This window comes from Hyla sarda, chromosome 7 (genome assembly GCF_029499605.1).
Source record: "Hyla sarda isolate aHylSar1 chromosome 7, aHylSar1.hap1, whole genome shotgun sequence".
Classification (NCBI taxonomy): Eukaryota; Metazoa; Chordata; class Amphibia; order Anura; family Hylidae; genus Hyla; species Hyla sarda.
Genome location: NC_079195.1, coordinates 69,802,412 through 69,822,109, shown reverse-complemented (window position 1 = coordinate 69,822,109; position 19,698 = coordinate 69,802,412). Strand labels below are relative to the sequence as shown.

The following is a 19,698-nucleotide window of genomic DNA, read 5'->3' as shown; positions in this document are numbered from 1 at the left end:
GGTTGTTCCACTGGAGCCCCAAAACTGTTAACCTAACACTTTCCACACAGTGGCACAATACCGGAAACACCGTAATCACACTGACATTTATAACATAAAACCGATCTAGGACCATTTTTGCTTATTTTGAAAGCAACGAATTGTTATTTTTAAAGTTTTCAATTTAACCCCGAACAGTTGGTTGTGTTTACAAATCCTTCAACAACAAATAGAAAAGCTGAATAAATAAATACATATTAAATATTAATAAGGGAAAGTTATACATTTTTCATGTGATAAGAAAAATGTGTTGGTTATTTCAGGAATGGAATGCTATAGAGCCACTATTGTAAACTTTTACACCGCTAGCAGTTTCTTCATGGTGTGGTACTACACATTGCTACAGAGGTGAGGGCTCCTACGTATGTGTAGGGAGAAGCCACTAGCTTAGTCACGTGTCTCAGCATCTCTAGAGAATGCAGCCTGCTTATTAGTGAAAGAGCAGTAAGTATAAGGCCGGCCTTTGTGAGAATACCAAAGAATTGTGCAGTGTTTAGAGTCAATTCAGTGCCACAGTGTAAATGACGAGAAGGAAATTCTTTCATGTCTCTGGAGCTGTATGGCGGTTTCTGTGATGTCTCATTCATGTGAGAATGATTGGTAAAACCTGAAAAACTTTTACTCCTAGTATTTACTATGTGTTCATACATGTCCTATAAATATTACGGTTACTGATAATGATTAATTACATTATTTACCATGTGCTATAAATATTATTATTATTATTATTAATAAAGTATTTTCTTTAAGTTTATATGTTACTTAATCTTCTATGATTGGACATCTTTCTTTTACTTACAATAGGCAGTGTCCATTTGACCTGGATATTTCTTGGTTAGCACCATATTTTCATGAATCTTTATGTATATAGTACCTAAAACACTTATGGAGTGGGTGCATAATAAATGTAACTATAAATTGTGCACTTTGAAAGTATTTACCTTTTGGGTATGTCCAAACATCGCAAATTTGCCAGGTACTTCGCCCCTGGCATCTTATCCCCTATCCAAAGGATAGGGGATAAGATGTTAGATCGCCCCGGTTTCGCTGCTGGGAACCCCAGGGATTGCCGCTGCGGCACCCCGCTATCTTTACTGCACAGAGTGAGTTCGCTCTGTGCGTAATGACAGGCGATACAGGGGCCGGAGCAGCGTGACGTCATGGCTCCGCCCCTCATGACGTCACGGCCCGTCCCCTTAATGCAAGTCTATGGCACGCCCCCTCCCATAGACTTATATTGACGGGGGCGGGCTATGATGTCACGAGAGGTGGAGCCGTGACGTAACGATGCTCCGGCCCTTGTATTGCCCATCATTACGTGCAGAGTGATCTCGCTCTGCGCAGTAATGATAGCTGGGTGCTGGATAGGGGAGAAGATGTCTAGGGGCGGAGTACCTCTTTAAATCTAGAGATGAGCAATTTTTTTTTATTTTTTTTTTGAAAAATTCGATTCGCCCGCTTCGTCAAATTCCCCCCCCCCCCCCCCCAAAAAATCGATTCGATATGAATTTATTTGCGGCAAATCACTATTAAAAACAGCTATCTCTGGGCTACAGAGAGCCTCAATAAGGGTGTAGAACACTTTGACCTGCTGTAACACGCATAGGGTGTGTGCTGGGTTAGTGAAATACTGTTATTCAGTATGATATACAGATTCTTTTGGAAATGTCCTTCATGCCATGAGAATGTAGTGACCAGAGTTACCTTCAATTCTGGACTTCTTACCTGGCTTTTATGGATCAAAATTAGTTATTTACATTCTAATACATTTTTTATTTCAACATTTTCATAAATTTAAGAAAAGTCTTTAAACAAAGTCTGCAAACTACAAGGAAGTGCTAAACATTGCTACATGCACATTACTGACAGCTGTAGCTAGCTCTTTTTGCTCCTTCTGGCACAGGATATCATGGAAAATGCAACACAAACATATTAGTATTAGGCTCTGCACTTTTTTCCAGTATTATCCTCCCTTTTTCCCTACAAATGACTCCAGCCCCCTTCAAACACCATGCCACCAGCCTTCCCACAATGCACAAGGGGGGAGATTTATCAAAACCTGTGCAGAGGAAAAGTTGCCAATAGCAACCAATCAGATTGCTTCTTTCATTTTTAACAAGGCCTTTGCAAAATGAAATAAGAAATCTGATTGGTTGCTATGGGCAACTGGGCAACTTTTCCTTTGCACATGTTTTGATAAATCTTCCCCAAGGTTTCCAGCCTCACTCAAATGCCTCCAGCCCCCCCCCACAGAGGTGACAGAAGGGGGAAGAGGGGTGATAGAAGGGTGTATGGGATAACAGACTGGTGTCCAGGGGTTACAGAGAAGTTATGATGGGTGACAGAGAGGTGTAGAGGAGTGAAAGAAGGGTGGGGGTGCACTACCTGAAGCTGAGTAGGCCTCTATCAGCGCTGACCCTGCTCCTTCCCTCTATCCACATCATTCTGCTGAGGGATCAGGGAGATTCCAGAGTCCAGAGCTGCTCCACAGGAGAGGGAGGATGCACAAGGATTGGAGCTGCAGCGTCATCTGTCCCGACACTGCACACAGACTCCCCTCCCTGCCTAACCTGCACACCTGTGACTCACAGGTGCGCAGTCCTGGGCAGAAAAATCTAAAAATGTTAGAGCCATATTTCCCACCAGAATGTCCTGGCACCCTGGTTGGGAATCAATGTCTCAGTGTAATGTGGAACCCCTTACACCACCTTACTCACCTCATCAGAGCTACAGCCCTGATTACAGAACATAAAAGTGCAAAAAACACGAACTTCAGAAAACACGAAAATCTGTGATAAATGTACTGTCAAAAAATAGGTAGTATTATATGTGGCAAGGCCATAAAGGGGGACAGTTTAATTTGTAGAAATTTCTGCAACAGTCTGTTCCATAAACCTGAGTGAGGGGAACTCTGAGGACAATGCCCTCCAGTACGCTTAAAACAGTATTTGTCTACAACACCAGCAGTACTTTTGGCTGGCCTTTCACAGTATCTGGGCCCTTGAGACTTTAACAGGAACAAAATAGTACACCACTGAGATGTACATATGTGGTATGCACTTATGAGGGGAGTACAATGCGCTCCAGTATGCTTAAAAAAAGTATTTGTGTACAACATCAACAGTACAAACCAGTGCTGCAGCACACAGTCGCTGTGTACTACACCCAAAATTGCTCCATCTCACTCCCTTCCCTGTTAGTGCTTCTAGGCATGATTTGGGCTTGAACTGAATAGCTGCTGTTCTGTGCAACACCCTGCTCTCTGTCCCTCTGTGCAACAGAATGCTGTTGACACTAGGAGGTGAATCGCTGCTGGAAAAAAGCTTTTCTGGCCAACACACAGCACTGTCTGTCCCTATCTATATCTCTGCAATGAAAGGCTGAAGTGACTGGCTGCAATATGGCTGCCGATTTTATATAGAGCTGTGACATCACAGGGGTGACTGTCTGGTGATAGTCTGCATGTGATTCAGGGTCATCCCGCCTGTCATATACCATGCCAAAATAGATCCATGTTGCAGGGTGATTGTTGTCATTTGTGATATATGTCCTGTAATAAGTCCATTTGTATGTACATCTTGTAAATTCAATTACCCTTACCGGTGATTTTAGCATTTCAACAATAATTAATTCTCTTTTGATCAGGGCACCATGGAGCCTACATGTCTATCCAGCCTGGGTATAGGTGTGACTAATCCTAGCAGGGGGTTTATTAACACAGCTGCTCTATGACAGGAAAGGTAACACCATTTTAGCCAGCAAGGCACCAGCCTGGGTGTCAATAGATGAAAGATGTATGAAGTTGACCCAATTGGAAAATCCTATATTTTTCAATATTAAATATGGGGGTTAGGGAAGTGCGTCCCTGGCCCTATTATATATGGTCGGATTCTCCATCATAGTACTTTTAAAATGAGTCCTCACATGACCCTTGTGTATTGATCCCTGCCCAAATTGTATGCACTGGGTAAATCATACACAATAAGTGGGTCATGTTAGGTACCCCTAGAAAGAGGATTTGATGGAGAACCCAAATATTAGAAAATTATGTGGGTGCCTGGCCCATGATAGAAGATAGAAGACATTTCCTTTTCTTTGGGCATAAAGGTATCATAAGGGAGTGGCAACATCTACCCCTCCTCCTTGTCCTGCCCAGGGGCTGAACATAGAGGTGTCTCTTGTCCATAGCAGGATATAAAACTGCAGACTTGGGGGGACTAGGGGCACTTGCATGGGGGACAAGATCTAATTTTTGATGCCAGATGCCATTTCCTACCAGACCCCATGGCCTAGAACTCTGTAACTTTCTGTAAGTAAGGATTCTGTTTTTTCCCATTTATTTTATTTTCTGTATGGTGAAACTTTGTCTTGTTAACATCTATTTTTAAATGTACTGTGAATATTTTTCTTTCATAATAAATCATTCATTTATTAAGTACCGCCTTATGTCTGGTAAAACGGACGTACATTGTCCTTGAAGAGATTGAAGTTATAGTCTTTAAATTTACTTACCTGTTCGGCTACATTATAGATTTTGATTAATCTTTTTCCTGTTTTTATATACTACTGGGGATAGTAGATTATATTTGGGAATTGTAGCATATCCAGATTGGATTGATAGCTTCCAGTCGGCTTGAAATTGACAGGTGGTGGCAGCGATACCTTAAATTGGGTGGTGTAAGAGGGATTTTTTATCATTATTTTCGGTCTAGTGTAGAAAAATAGTGATTTTATAGATAACCCTTCCACCCGCATGTCTCTGTTCGTGACACCGCCTACCCTTGTTCCTGCTTTCCCAGGATTCCTTGCCCCATGTCCTCACAAGTGGATCTGCCATTTTGGATGCCCTGGACCGCACTAAATGGAGTTTAATGAAGCGATTCGTCGCGAATCACATTTTTCCTGAAATTTGTAACTAATTTTGGATTTGTCAGATTCGATTCACTAATCCCTAGTTACATCCATGCACATATTGTATAATCAAACTATTCAGCTGTTTTGATGGATTATCAGATTATATCTACATGTGTGAATATACCATAAGGCCTCAAAGATCTAATGGACTCTTGTGTGCATTTTTTTTCAATTAATTTATTCCTCTTTGTTCTCGTATTGTTTTCCTATTTAGGGACAAACTTCAAATGGCAACTAGGAATGTTCTTGGAATTTTGGTCATTATTTTAGCCAAAATTAGGAGTGGAATTAGCCTGACTGTAATTTTACAAATAAGGCTAACAAAACTGAAAAATGCTCAAAATAATCCCCCACAAATTTTTGTGATGTTTATTTTATAAATTAAACTCTACTATTGGAGTTTAAAACTACATCAGTAAAATGACAAACACTAGCAGTGAAACTCACTTGGTCTACCACTAACACATACGCTCTCAGTCCTCGTATGTTTGAATTGACCCCGTCTGAGAGAGATGTTACGCCGAGCGCTCCGGGTCCCTGCTCCTCCCCGGAACGCTCGTGGCGTTCTTCTCTCTGCAACGCCCCGGTCAGACCCGTTGACTGGGAGCGCTGCACTGTCACTGCCAGCGGGGATGCGATCCGTGTAGCGGGACGCACCTGCCCGCGGGTCGCATCCCAGTCTACTCACCTGTCCCGTTCCCCGGCTGTCATGTCCCAGCGTGCGCGGCCCCGCTCTCTAGGGCGCGCCGGCTCTCTGAGATTTAAAGGGCCAGTGCACCATTAATTGGTGCCTGGCCCAATCAGTACCTGCATCTGTGTCTTTCCTATTTAAACCCACTTCCCCTTCCTGTCCTGGCCGGATCTTGTTGCCTTAGTGCCTAGTGAAAGCGTTTTGTGAGTACCTTTACCAGTGTTTCCAGACCTTCTGCCATTGCCCTTGACTACGAACCTTGCCGCCTGCCCTGACCTTCTGCTACGTCCGACCTCGCCTCTGTCTAGTCCTCCTGTACCACGCCTGTCTCAGCAGTCAGTGAGGTTGAGCCGCTACCGGTGGACACTACCTGGTGAAAACCAGCAGCAACTTAGAACTGGTCCTCCGGTACGGTCCACGCCAATCCCTCACTGACACACAGGATCCACCACCAGCCTGCCGAATCCTGACAATAGATAGCTACATTGAAGATGTGTAACCTTCCTGTTCATCAGAACATTACATGTTACCGGGAGCCTAAGAATATACCATGATTTTCAGCACTGCCAGGCAATTACATTGGTAGTGACTAAATTATAGAGTGTGAGCTTGTATAATTCTTAGAGATTAGATCCATGCCTCAGACTTATTTTGTCTGTTACTTGCTGGCGTTCTCTAGCAACCCTTTTATTGTATAAAATTAAAGAGGTACTCCCCTGGAAAACTTTATTTTTTTATTTTTTTTTAAATCAGCTGGAGCCAGAAAGTTTAAACAGATTTGTAAATTACTTCTATTTAAAAATTCTAATCCTTCTAGTACTTATCAGCTTCTATTTGCTCCACAGGAAGTTATTTTCTTTGTGAATTTCCTTTTCAGTCTGACCACAATGCTCTCTGCTGATACCTCTGTCCATTTTTAGGAACTGTCTGGAGCAGGAGAGGTTTGCTATGGGGATTTGCTCCTACTCTGGACAGTTCCTAAAATAAACAGAGATGTCAGCAGAGTGCACTGTGGTCAGACAGAAAGGAAATTCAAAAAGAAAAGAACTTCCTGTGGGGCAAATGGAAGCTGATGAAGCACTAGAAGGATTAAAGGGGTATTCCAGGAAAAAAACTTTTTTTTTAATATATATATCAACTGTCTCCAGAAAGTTAAACAGATTTGTAAATTACTTCTACTAAAAAATCTTAACTTCAGAAGCTCATAAGTACTGAAAGGATTAAGGTTGTTCTTTTCTGTCTAAATCCTCTCTGATGACACCTGTCTTGGGAAACGCCCAGTTTAGAAATGGTTTGCTATGGGGATTTGCTTCTAAACTGGGCGGTTCCCGAGACACGTGTCATCAGAGAGCACTTAGACAGAAAGGAACAACTCAACTTCAGCAGCTCATAAGTACTGAAAGGATTAAGATTTTTTAGTAGAAGTAATTTACAAATCTGTTTAACTTTCTGGAGCCAGTTGAGATTATATATATATATTATAAAAAAAAAAGTTTTTTTCCTGGATAACCCCCTTTAAGATTTTTAAATAGAAGTAATTTACAAATCTGTTTAACTTAAAAAAAAAAAAAATTCCAGGGGAGTACCCCTTTAAGATTTATACTAAATGAATGGGACCTGTTCATGTAAATACTTTGACTCAGAAGCCTAAAATACTTCTAGTATTTACTGTGTTCATACATGTCCTGTTATTATTATTACTGTCACTGATAATAAATGGAATTATTTATGTATTATAATTGTAGAACATCATCAATATAGTATTTTCTTTTAGTTTACATGTTAGTAATATTTGTATGATTGAATATTTTTTTTTTTTTTACTTACATTTGGAACAATACCTGGTGCGCTGTATATTATTGAGGGTAATATTTTCCTGAATCTTTGTCATGTATACAGTACCTAAAGCACTTTTTGAGCAGTGTAACATAACTGTAACTGTAAGTTGTGAACTTTGAGAATATCATGGTTTAGAAAGAAAAACGAAACCCAGAATGCTCCAAAGGGACACATAGTAACAGTTTTGTAAAGTTGAAAAAAGACGAGAGTCCATAGAGTTCAACCTAGAGACACAATATTAGGCGGTGGTATTAATATTATGGACTCTACGATACTAGAAATGATCTGTGTTAGATCCCACACTAAAATAATTCAAGACCCCTTACATAGAGGCGTCTCTGTTCATTGATATAGCCCCGACATACACAGCTACGTTACTTTTAGGAGTGTCTAATGTGAGAAATAGGGGGATTGCCTGTTGGAAAATGCTTTGTTTATACAGATGGTTTGGATATATTTTATTTTCCTTACATTTGCAACAATACCTGGTTGCAATGTATATTATTGGGGGTAATATCTTACTAAATCTTTGTCATGTATACAGTACCTAAAGAACTTATAGAGTGGTGTAAAATTACTAACTGTAAGTTGTGAACTTTGAGAATATCATGGTTTACAAAGAAAAACAAAACCCAGAATGCTCCAATGGGAAACATTGTAACAGTTTGAAATAAGTCAAAAGGCAGGCGAGTTAAACCTAGAGACACAATACTAGGCAGCGGTATTAAAGGGGTATTCCAGGATTTTTTTTGACTATGCTACTGGGGCTGTAAAGTTAGTGTAGTTCATAATATAGTGTCTGTACCTGTGTGTGACGGTTTTCTCACAATTCTTCTGTGATTTTCACTCCAATATTAATTTTTAACAGCATACAAAATGACTGTTGTCTCAGATTTTTCCCAGCTTACAATGCGGCCGAGACCTGACTCACTAGTCAGTTGATGAGAGGGAGCCTGTCTGATTCAATGTGTAAAGGGATCTAATGCAACAGCTGTAGGCACCCTGATTGCAAACCACAGGTCTACCGCTCATTTATGTTTTAATGGGTGGGGTGGCTGATGTGTGGTAGGGAGGAAAATGCAATTATGGGATTTGTAGTAAAAAAAAAAAAAAAGGAAACAGGAAATACCAGTTAACAAAAAGCTAGCCACAGTGTTATGATAATCTCACAACATAGCCATTTAGCCCCAAGACAAGAGCAGATCCTTCCTAAGCATGTCCATTACTGCCTGCCAGGTATGTACTAAAATCACCCTATAACCCCTGTAATATTATGGCTGATGGGACATCATTTTAGGCCGTGGTATTAATATTATAGCTGCTGGGACACAATATTAGGCAGTGTTATTAATTTTATGGCTAATGGGTCACCATATTAGGAGATATAAATACTTACTTCTAACATATACAGTCTATTCTGTGATTAAAAATCACCTGAAAAGATGTTAGCAGAATAGTTTCTATGTAAATATTTAGCTACCATATACACAGGGAAAGAATTTAGCTGTTAGACTAGAATTAATATAATTACGTACAACTATTGTTTATGCCTTTCACTCTGCTACAGCTCTTTATTACTGTAACATTGTATTTAACCTTACAAATGTACAAAAGAAAACCTTTTATTCTATGAAATGTTTGATATGTTTCAAAAACTATAAAAAAATGAATGTATCCCTACAAATGTAGAAACACTCAAACATCTGGAATGCATTCACTTCCATTTAGGAAAACATGTGTAACGTCAATGAATGTGGGAGAAAGGGGGCGAAGCTATGCAGGTTTTCACATGGGGCTATAAATTTATATAACATTCTGTGCATCAGTTTCTATATAATGTGATATAATCACTGCCTCTCTGTGACCTAAATAAATTTCTCCCCATTGCACCCCATCCTTTTTACTATAAAAATGTATACCATTACATATTGCTGTTATACTATGAGCCCCATGCTATAATGAACAACAGCTGGAATGTATTTAACTGACAGTCAAGAGACTGCTCAGCCTGTGGGAATTTTTAGTGAGAGGCACTATTTTGATACATGTTTTAATAACTATATGAAATGTATTTATTCCTATAAATGTAGAAATAATTATTTTAATAAAACTTGTTTGAATATATGATGACTTCTATTAATAAAGCTTTATAAAATGATACATTTCTGGCTGTTTTTTACTATAAGACAGCCTGCAGTGATTGGATGAAGAGACCCTGAACAGCACAGCCGACTTATTTAGGGAGGAAGTGAATACATGGTGTGTGAGGGCAGATTTAGTGTTTGTCCTGGCATGCCCCTTCCTGAGCAGTGGATGTCAGAATCGGTGAGCAGCAGAACAGAGGGATTTGTGAGCCAAATACAGAAGCTCGACAAATAAAAAAAAAAAAAGTGAAGTGTCTTCATGACCTAGTGAGTAACATACATAAAGACATTTTACTGTCCTAAAACAGGTACGCTTGACAATAACTTTTTGAGATGGTTCTAAGGATGTTTGCGTGCTGCTTTACCTATAGTTGTTGGATTACAAAAAAAAACATGGGGCAGCATTCTTCCAGAAACCGCCCTACATCTGTCCATGGGTTATGCTTGGTACTGCATGTTAACACCATTAAAGTGGAATTGGTTGAGCTGTGATGCGACACATGACCTGTGGACAAGTGTGATGTAATTTCTGGAAAACCTCAACCTTGTTTTTCAAATACAATAGGGGTTAGGCATGAATAGAAAAACAAAGCAAATTTCCTTCCTAAACAGCACCACATCTGTCCACGGGTTTGGGTGTGGTATTACAACTTGGCTCGATTTTGGTTCGATAGAACTGAGCTGCAATACCATACACCACTGGAGGACAGGGGTGGTGCTATTTTGTGTATCTTTTTTTATTTTTTTTTAAATCGGCTCTGTTTTCCCTTTCATTCTGGATGAGTTTAGGTTAAATGTGGTGGTCTAGGTCTAGCTGTTACATCCAAAATATGGAAATAAAAGTACAATACACCTGTCTGATGTTAACTTGTATAACTCCTATGTGTTTTTCTTTATCACCATAAATTTTAACATTTTTTATTTAATATTGCTGTAAAAATCTCCATATACATTCTAAGCATCAAATGTGCAAACAGGATGGATATGTGGCATATTTTCTGTGGCAGAAAATCCACAGCATATGTGTAGCAGAAATTCTTTACAAGATTGTGCATTTTGGTGCAAATTTCTTGTGGATTGTAAAGAGGTTGTGATTTGAATGTAAATGATGTATTAGAAATTTGCAGTTGTGCATTTTGCTGGGAATCCGCAGCATTTCTGTAGCAAATTAGCAATAACTGTGAATTTGTGGATTTTGATTTTTCCCTTTTAAAGTCAATGGGAAAAATTGGTAATAAATCCACAATGTTTTCAACAAACTGCAGATGGAAAATCCACACAGCGGGTCAAGTTATTCAGTGTGTATTTTTCACGCAAGATTTCTACAAACCTCCTACACTTTTCTGCCGCTGTAAGATGCTGTGGATTTTCTGCATGGAAATCTGCAGCAAAAAGTAATCTGCCTATCTTCCCTGTGTAAACATACCTTTTATACTATACTTTTAAACTAAAATATACACACAAGTTAACAAAAAGTTCTCCCTATTGATGTAACAACCCCAGAACTACGGTTAAAGGAACTTTTTATATAGCTGCACATGTTATATAACTTTGCAATGTAAAGTGTAATTTTGGCTGAGCACATACCCTGTTTCTATCAGCTTTTCCTTCAGACAGGAAGTCCAGTAGATCTTATCACACATGATGACTACTGTCTACCACATGTCACACTACATTCTCCTAAGCTTTAGAGAGCCCAGTGTTAGTGTGTGGCATTGTCCCTGATTGGCTGAAGTACACACAAACCTCCCTCATTAATATGCAGTGAATCTCTAATCAGGTGACCTAATATCTCTCAGAAGGCAGCCCCTCCCTGCAGCTCACACAGGAAACAAGCAGCAGAGGTTTCATGGTTTGTGTAATTCTTTTTTTTTTTTTTTTTTTTTTTTTTTTTTTTTTCCTCGCTCCGCTCCAAAGGCTTTTTATGGGGGCTATGAAGGTTCTATTTTGAAACAAATCAGCTGATATGCCTTGTGGAGTCATGATAAGTGCGTGTGTATGTGTATATGTATATATGTATATGTGTTTGTGTGTGTGTGTGTGTGTGTGTGTATATATGTGTATGTGTATATATATATATATATATGTATATATATATAATATAATATGTGTATATATAATAATATATGACAAACAAAGACACAGCGATCGGCACTCTCAGGTATGTTACTGCTCCTGTGGAGTGCTGTCGGCTTCCATTAATAACGCACACCTACGAACCTCCACAGTGTGCTCGACCCCCATAACAGTCTTCATAACAATGTAAATGGAAGATGCAAGAGAAACATAGGGGGGGCACTTACGAGTCGGAGTCTCTTGGAAGGTGCAAACTTTAGTTTCTTTAATAGGTGCATAGAAAATCCATAACGCAGGACGCCAGGGATCACAGCTACTACTAGTAGACTGAAGAAGCGCCACTCCTGGCGCGAAAGCAGCTGTTAACTGCACCACGCTGTGAACCCTGGCATCCTGCGTTATGGATTTTCTATGCACCTATTAAAGAAACTAAAGTTTGCACCTTCCAAGAGACTCCGACTCGTAAGTGCCCCCCTATGTTTCTCTCTTGCATCTTCCATTTACAAATATATATATTACACACACGTGTGTATGTAATGTAAATGGAAGATGCAAGAGAGAAACATATATATATTTTATACTTTTAGTTTTGCCACTTTTGGCTGGATATCTCCTTTAACTCTTGCTTAGTATAGTAAACTGCAATTTTTCTACCCTTTTTTTTTCCAACTACTCTAAACTTCTCATATATATCTTGCAGAAAAGGAACGTTAATAAAAAGCTCCCCTCTGGTTTTCATAGCTGGTGCTTTGATGGGATTTAGTCGTATTTTAGAGTCCCCGGAAATGGTGATTATTGGACGGTTTATCACAGGCATTCACTCAGGTAAATGTAGAGAAATATCTCTTGAACATATTGAAAGGGGCATTAAAATGACTTTTATCATATTGTATACTCTTTAATAGTAAATTAAATGGAGGAATTTATCATTGTTGGTGTAGGTGAACAATTTTTGTCTGTGATGCTAATGTGAACGTACACCAAATTGTATTAAATGATCGCAGCACATTTTAATTTTCACTTCAGTACACCACTTTCTATTGTGCAAATTTTTTACCACCAGAAAAACTGCGTTAAACCGATGATAAATCCCCCCCCCCAATGTATTTGTAAACAAAGCAGCTTTTTTGGATTGTCTAAGGGCAATATATAATAAAAGGGGGGCAGTGAGCTTTAGGCCATAATGTTATTTTTATTCCTAAATAGGAAAGGGGATAAGTTTTAGATTGTGGGGGGGTACGACCGCTGCCCCCCCTCCCCCCAGCGATCACCTATGCGGAGCTTCTCCCTGGGAGTGGCACGTCTCGACCCCCGCATGAAGCAGGGGCCACCATGCCCCCTCCAGATATCTTTATTGGTGAGCCATTCGGCTATAGTATATGGAGGGGGTGTAGTGGCCACTGCTTCAGGCAGGGGCCGGGACGCCCCTCCCTGGGGGAGAGCCGGGCTCCATACAGGAGATTGCTGGGGGCCCCAGTGGTCGGACCCCACAATCTAAAACTTACCCCCTATCCTGCCCGGATACGTTTTTCCCCACAATGATTCTCCTTTTTACGCTTTGTATACACGTATAAAATGCTGTTTAAATGCTTTTTAAATTATGCTTTCCCTCAGACACATAGGTAAAGTCTGTGTTTCCTGCCTCACCTGGCCCACACAGAGGAAGCCTGTGAGTCCTGCTTACATTTACAGGCAAAGACAAACAAGGGTGTAGTGAGGCGACGGTCTTTTGTGCAGGATTACCCTTTTTCCGACCCTAGTCTACGCCCTTGTAAATTACCCACAACATGTTGAGTTTTATTCAATGAAATTATTTAATATTATAATGTTGGGTGCCACACATTCTTTATGTATTTGTGATTATGTTTTAAGTCTATAGACTGTTTTAGTGTGCTAAGCACCAGGTTGTGATTAACTGTCGACCTGCTGAGTGTAAAAAGTGAACGAGCAGCAGTGTCAGATTTATCACTCTTCATGACATATATTGTCCAAAATGTCTTGGTTTGCTATAACACTAAGATTTCCCTTCACTTGAATAAAGGGACCTATGCAAACCTTTTAAAAAACCAACAAACAAACAAACAAAAAAAAAAAAAACGCCCTCATAGCATTATCCCCCCCCCCCATCAGTATGGACAACTATGATCCATCACTCTACAGAATGTGTATCCACTGGTCCGGAGTCCAGAGGTGACGTGCTGTACACCACTTCATCAGATGCTTGGCATTATGCTTGCACTATGTTTTTGCACTAATTTCTAATGCCAGATAGGGTTTAGTCCTTTGCATTTATTGAATCAACAGAGCGTTGATGACTTTTATGCACTCTGCACCTTATAACTCAGTGACCCCATTCTGTGACTTCACGTAGCCTCCACTGAGTGATTCACTAACTGACTTGTTGCAGAGGTAGCCACTATATACAGTGCTATGCTAGAATTCATTGAGTTCTTTAGAACAACTCCTTCTTTGTCTGTAAAGGTGACTGCATTGGTACATGCAACATTTTTTACACTTTTGGTGTTTGCCATTGCGCTGTGAGTTTTGCTTTCCGATGGCAGAAAGTCCACAGTCTGCATGACCAGGCAAAATCCCTATTGAATCTAAAACAAAATGCAATGCACCTAAAATTCGGCATGGAATTCAAAGTAGAATTTGACACAGAACGTCCATGTGAAAAGGTGGACCCAACATATTGTCCATATAGTGTATATTCATTTGGACTCATTCATATGGATAGTCTAGTCTGTCTGCTTATTGTAATGAAAACCCAAAACATTTTCAATACAAAAGCAAACGAAAAAGGGTTGAATACTCTTACAAACATGGTAACAGGCCTAACATAATAAATTTTTACATTTGTATTAATATATAGTAAAATTTTATCCTGCTCTAAAATATGTTTAACTGTTTGTATATTTTTGTCCCACTGCACAATGGTCTAGTCATCTTAATCAGTATGTGGATTTTTCTTTAGGTATCTCCCTCAGTGTGGTTCCCATGTATTTGGGAGAAATTTCTCCGAAGAATTTACGTGGCTGCTTAGGCTTGATGCCAAGTATTTTCATTTGCCTTGGAGTATTTAGCGCACAGGTACTTGGCCTTCCGGAGCTACTGGGTCAGGTCAGTACTGTGTGTATTAGGACCATTATGGTGAGGAGGGGCTTTGCATGGTTGGGGGCAAACTCTACAATTTTAATCAATCAAAGTCATGTGTCAAAAAATTGCATGGAAAGCACTTTTTAGAGTTGTTTTTTTATTTTTAATTTTTTTTAATTTTATTTATTAATGTTTCAGATTATGATTGTGCTTCTGGGGGCTAGCATTATTATATACATAAAGAAGTTAACACTTTTACACCATTCTTATTGTATTTTTTTTTTTATCAGGATGAGACCTGGCCTCTGTTTCTCGCTTTGGTTGTGGTGCCCACATTTATTCAGGTCTCCATGTTACCATTTTTTCCAGAAAGTCCTCGCTACTTACTTATTGACAAGAGCAATATTCACGCTACTATTGCTGGTGAGTGACAAGATGTTATAACAAAAGAAATGACCAGAAAACTTGAATTTTCAAATCTTTAATCTTCAGTTAAATAATGGAATAAAATGTTGTTGTTCTGAAATTCTACAATAACACTAACTGAGCTAGGATTCATAATTCCTCCTTAAGAGGCCCTGTGGCTAACACAAATGACATAGAATTATCAATAAATAGCTTAAGCTGTCCGGATCACAAACACATTTTTTACAGATTCTTGATACACCCATCTAGTCCTAAGATACAAGGGTTTATAGTTTATCTAACAATTTAGGGAATCGGTCAGATGGGTGGGAACTTAATTTTAATAATGGGAGTGATGGGTGGGATTATACAGTCAGGGGGTGTGTATTAGGCATACATGCCCCTCAATGTAAAACATCAAAGGGGTTATCCAGCATAAAGTGATTTTAGTACGTACCTGGCAGGCAGTAATGGACATGCTTAGGAAGGATCTGCGCTTGTCTTGGGGCTAAATGGCTATGTCATGAGATTACCTAACACTGCGGATAGCTTTGTGTGAACTTGTATTTCCTGTTTGACTTATGTTTTTTGACTACAAATCCCACAATGCTATTTTTCTCCCTCTCACACATCAGCCACCCCACCCATTGAAGCAAAAGACCTGTGGTTTTCAATCAGGGTGTCTACAGCTGTTGCATTAGTTGCAGATTGATCCCTCTGCCTATTGAAGCAGACAGGCTCCCTGTCATCAGCTGACTAGTGAGTCAGGTCTCGGCCGCATTGCAAGCTGGGAAAAATCCAAGACAACAGTCATTTTGTATGCTGTTAAAAATAAATAGTGGGGTGAAAATCACAGAAGAATTGTGAGAAAACCGTCACACACAGGTACAGACACTATATTATGAACTACACTAACTTTGCAGCCCCTGTAGCATAGTCAAATAAAAAAAATCCTGGAATACCCATTTAACACCACCTGACTGTATAACATCAATCTGACTGACAAACTATCAAGAAACTGTAAAATGGTGTTTTATCAGGGCACCCTAAGCTATCTAATGACAGTAAAAGAAAAAGAAAAATGGGTTGCCACAGGCCATATTTAAATGAAATTGATCACTTTCTTTTAGATTTGTATATTTAAATTTTTTTTCTCAATAATATAAAATCAATTTATTGTAAACACTTGTATGTAAGAAACTTCAGTCAGGAAAGGACTCATTGACTTCTATTGAAGAGTGTTGTGGGCAAGCTTTTTGGCCTGAAGGATGGTCTCCTTGAAGGTGACCTGTGACAATCACCAATTGTCAACAGTGAATTGTCAACAGTGAATCTTGATTTTTCTGCCTCTAGCCTTCCAATGTTACCATTCCCTGTAACCCCTGCTTGTAATGGTTACAAAAAGACTGCTGAGAAGTGATCTCTTGAGAATAGGAAGTTTCAGCCTATTTTGAGACTCGGTGGGAAAATATTTCAAACATTTAAAAAAAACTAAACGAAAAAAAAACATAAGCTTTAAAACAACTTATTGACGTCTATGGAAGATTCTGGGCATACGGTGTGACATGTACAAAGATCACTGTAGATAAGATGCGAAGAAGGTTAATTGCCTTTGAAAGGTTTACTGGACAGGCAGACATCCAACAGCAGTATCTTTTTGATCATCCGCTTTCTTTGATTACCGTCGCCAATGATCAAGTAAGGTTCCATGTCCTACATGAGGGAGGGGTATATGTAATATAGAATTGACTGCTATTTTGTCTGGTTTATTAGAATATGGGCCCAAATTACACATAGTATAGGTGACTCCTAAATTTCATCCTGAACATGCAATATTGTCTCTTCAAATTTCTCCTAGACATTGGACGTCTTGTCCTTTTGACAGAACTTCCATTGTTGTAGAATTGCTGATGCCTATTTCCTGCTCTTAGGAAGATGAATGGATGATACCACTTGTAGTCTTGTCTGTCACGTTCATTGCTTCCCCCAGGTTAAAGAAGATACCTGTGAATCTCTTCACTCTCACTCTTCTTTCTGTCTGTTTGTTGAATTGCCCAGCACACACAAAGCAATGATCATTTGCTATTGAGACAACACTGTTGGCTATTAAAATGACTCACAATCACCAGTCACAAAGTACGAGACAAAGAAAGGGGAGGGGTTTTGTGCTCTCCTATTTCCACCGCTAATGGTTTGCTGGTCTTTCTCGAAATTCAATTTGTCTCTGTTTATTTTTCAGTGCGTGCTATAATTGCAGAAACTTTCACTTTTTTTTCCTGCTTTTTATAATTTGTAATGCTCAGTGTAATATTCTGGCCACTGAGTGATATAGAACAGTATTTATCATTTTGAGCTGTTAAGAAATGACTGCAACTGAGATAAAGGCAACATTGGAGCAAAACAGAACCAAGGCTTGAGTTATGTGGCCTGATATTATATCTAGATATCCTGATCAAGCTTTATATGGGGAAACACTTGAAGAGAAGGATCCAAGAAAGGACCTATCTTGTCAGCCTTCAGAATGCGCCCATGTATCGCTTCCTTAAAGGGGTTATGCAAGATAATAAAAACATGAATGCATTCTTCAAAAACTGTTGGCATTTCGGGTTAGTGCCATTTAAGTCACTGGGCTAAGATACAATATCATATATACAGTCTCTAAACAGTTGTAGTATTGTTTGTGAGAAGTAAAGCCATTGTAAAATCTATCACTAAAATACCTAAATTATTTGTATGGCGGATATGCTAGAGAGTAATATGGCTCCAGCGTTGACCCAGCTCTACATGCAGCAGATGCCAGTACAGCTGTGTTTATACTGCTGACACCTGACTGCAGTGGCTGGGATCAGTAATAACTCTAATCCGGGCAATTTACAACCCCCTCCCCAAGATGCCGTGATTATTAATGGGATTTGAGGGGTGAGACAGAGAAATGGAGCTTGTGCGTGCCATTACATGGTCATAAGGTCTGCCATGTTCATTGTTCCATTAGGCCCTGCCAGAAGTAGAGCATAATAAGGGAATGTGATCAGGCAATAATACTTAAGGATTACACTGTATTGTATGAGTAATAAACCAGTTGCATTGTCCAGTGCTCTAGTGGGCAGTTTTTGCTTTAGATTGGGCAATTTTTTGTTTTAGATGTTAAGAAAAAAAAGTTAAAGGTTAACACAGTTCCCTTTTTCTCATTTATCATGTAAAAAGTAGTATTAAAAACAAAAACTTTATACATTTGATATCCTTGTATTCAAATTGACCTGAAAAATAAAGTTAAAATATAATTTTTACTGCATGCTAAGCCCCACGAAAATAAAACACAAAAAGTAAAGAAAAGTAAAGACACATTTTACTGCAACATTTTTCTTTTTCCATTCTACCCTACAATATTTTTTTAAGCTTCTCAATACATTGTATGGTACATGAAATATTGTATATTAAGAAAAACAATTCATAGCCAAATGAGTGTTTGTTTTTTGTTTGTTTGTTTTTGTCGTTCGCCTGCCAATAAATAAACATACTTTTAATTGTGTATAGTTCTTGGAAGGTTAAAAACACTAAAATTAGCTGTATCCGTAATGGGTCAAAGGCGGAATTAAGCAATGACATAATTTTAAAAAGTTTTGTAGGGCAACGACTAACATGGAAGTGACATAATTTAAAGAACCTCATTGGTGAGTCTGTTGACAACTTCTCCAGTATTCTGAGGGTCTCACTATGAGCTCCATGTGTTAGTCAGCTTTATTCTTTTCCTCTTTGCAATCATGGAAGCTCCAGATTGGGCTATTTTGCAGATTCTAAATTGGGAGCACTGTGCCATGATATCGCTATATAGCACTCCCGTAAGAATTCACAGCTATAAAGTCTACCATCTGTCAGGGCCCCAGGTGCTTTTAGCTTCACCGCTGGTAGGAATGCCAGTTTTTATTTTTGGTACAGATGGTAAACAGACAATTTTTTATTGTGGTTAATAAGGTTGTAGATATAGAACCAGATTATTTTTCTCAGATATGCCTACCCATAGGATCAAGCTTATTGAAGCAGCTACTTGAGGAACATAGCTGCTACTTGCATACATAAATATAATGTGATTAAAATCTATTCACATTTTTCAAAGTTCTCCTATCCTGAGACTCCTGTGTGAATAGGTATACCAATGACTTGTAAAAAACAGCGCCAATGGTACTGGTTATTTTGTTCCAAAGAGCAAATTTGAATATCCTGAGCCCTAAACGAAAATTTCTAGCAAGGCCTTATAACTAGCATGTGTCATGTATAAAACTAAATTTCTTTTATGTTGCAGAGAGATTGTTAAATCCTTTGCTCCTCCTATAGTTACACCCCTGCTTAGCCCTCTGTTGTAACACCCTGTACCCAGGGAAGACCTGCACTGAAGTGAAGAAGCTGTAGTACAGGTCACTAAAACTACATAATCATGCTGCCAGTTGGCCAGCTTTAAGATTCCCTAGAAGCTTCTTATTGTTATCAAAGAAC

At 39.1% G+C, this 19,698-nt stretch overlaps 1 protein-coding gene across 4 annotated transcripts in view; it reads left to right on the top strand.

The window, feature by feature from the left end:
* The window catches only part of LOC130281835 (solute carrier family 2, facilitated glucose transporter member 9-like), a 90,158-nt gene that overhangs the window by 37,568 nt on the left and 32,892 nt on the right, over positions 1-19,698 (top strand). For all 4 annotated transcript variants that reach the window (XM_056529514.1, XM_056529513.1, XM_056529516.1 and 1 more), the window contains exons 4-6: positions 12,404-12,528; positions 14,681-14,826; positions 15,093-15,225. In XM_056529514.1, coding sequence (XP_056385489.1) covers positions 12,404-12,528; positions 14,681-14,826; positions 15,093-15,225 — 404 coding nt within the window. The remainder of the gene's footprint in view (positions 1-12,403; positions 12,529-14,680; positions 14,827-15,092; positions 15,226-19,698) is intronic.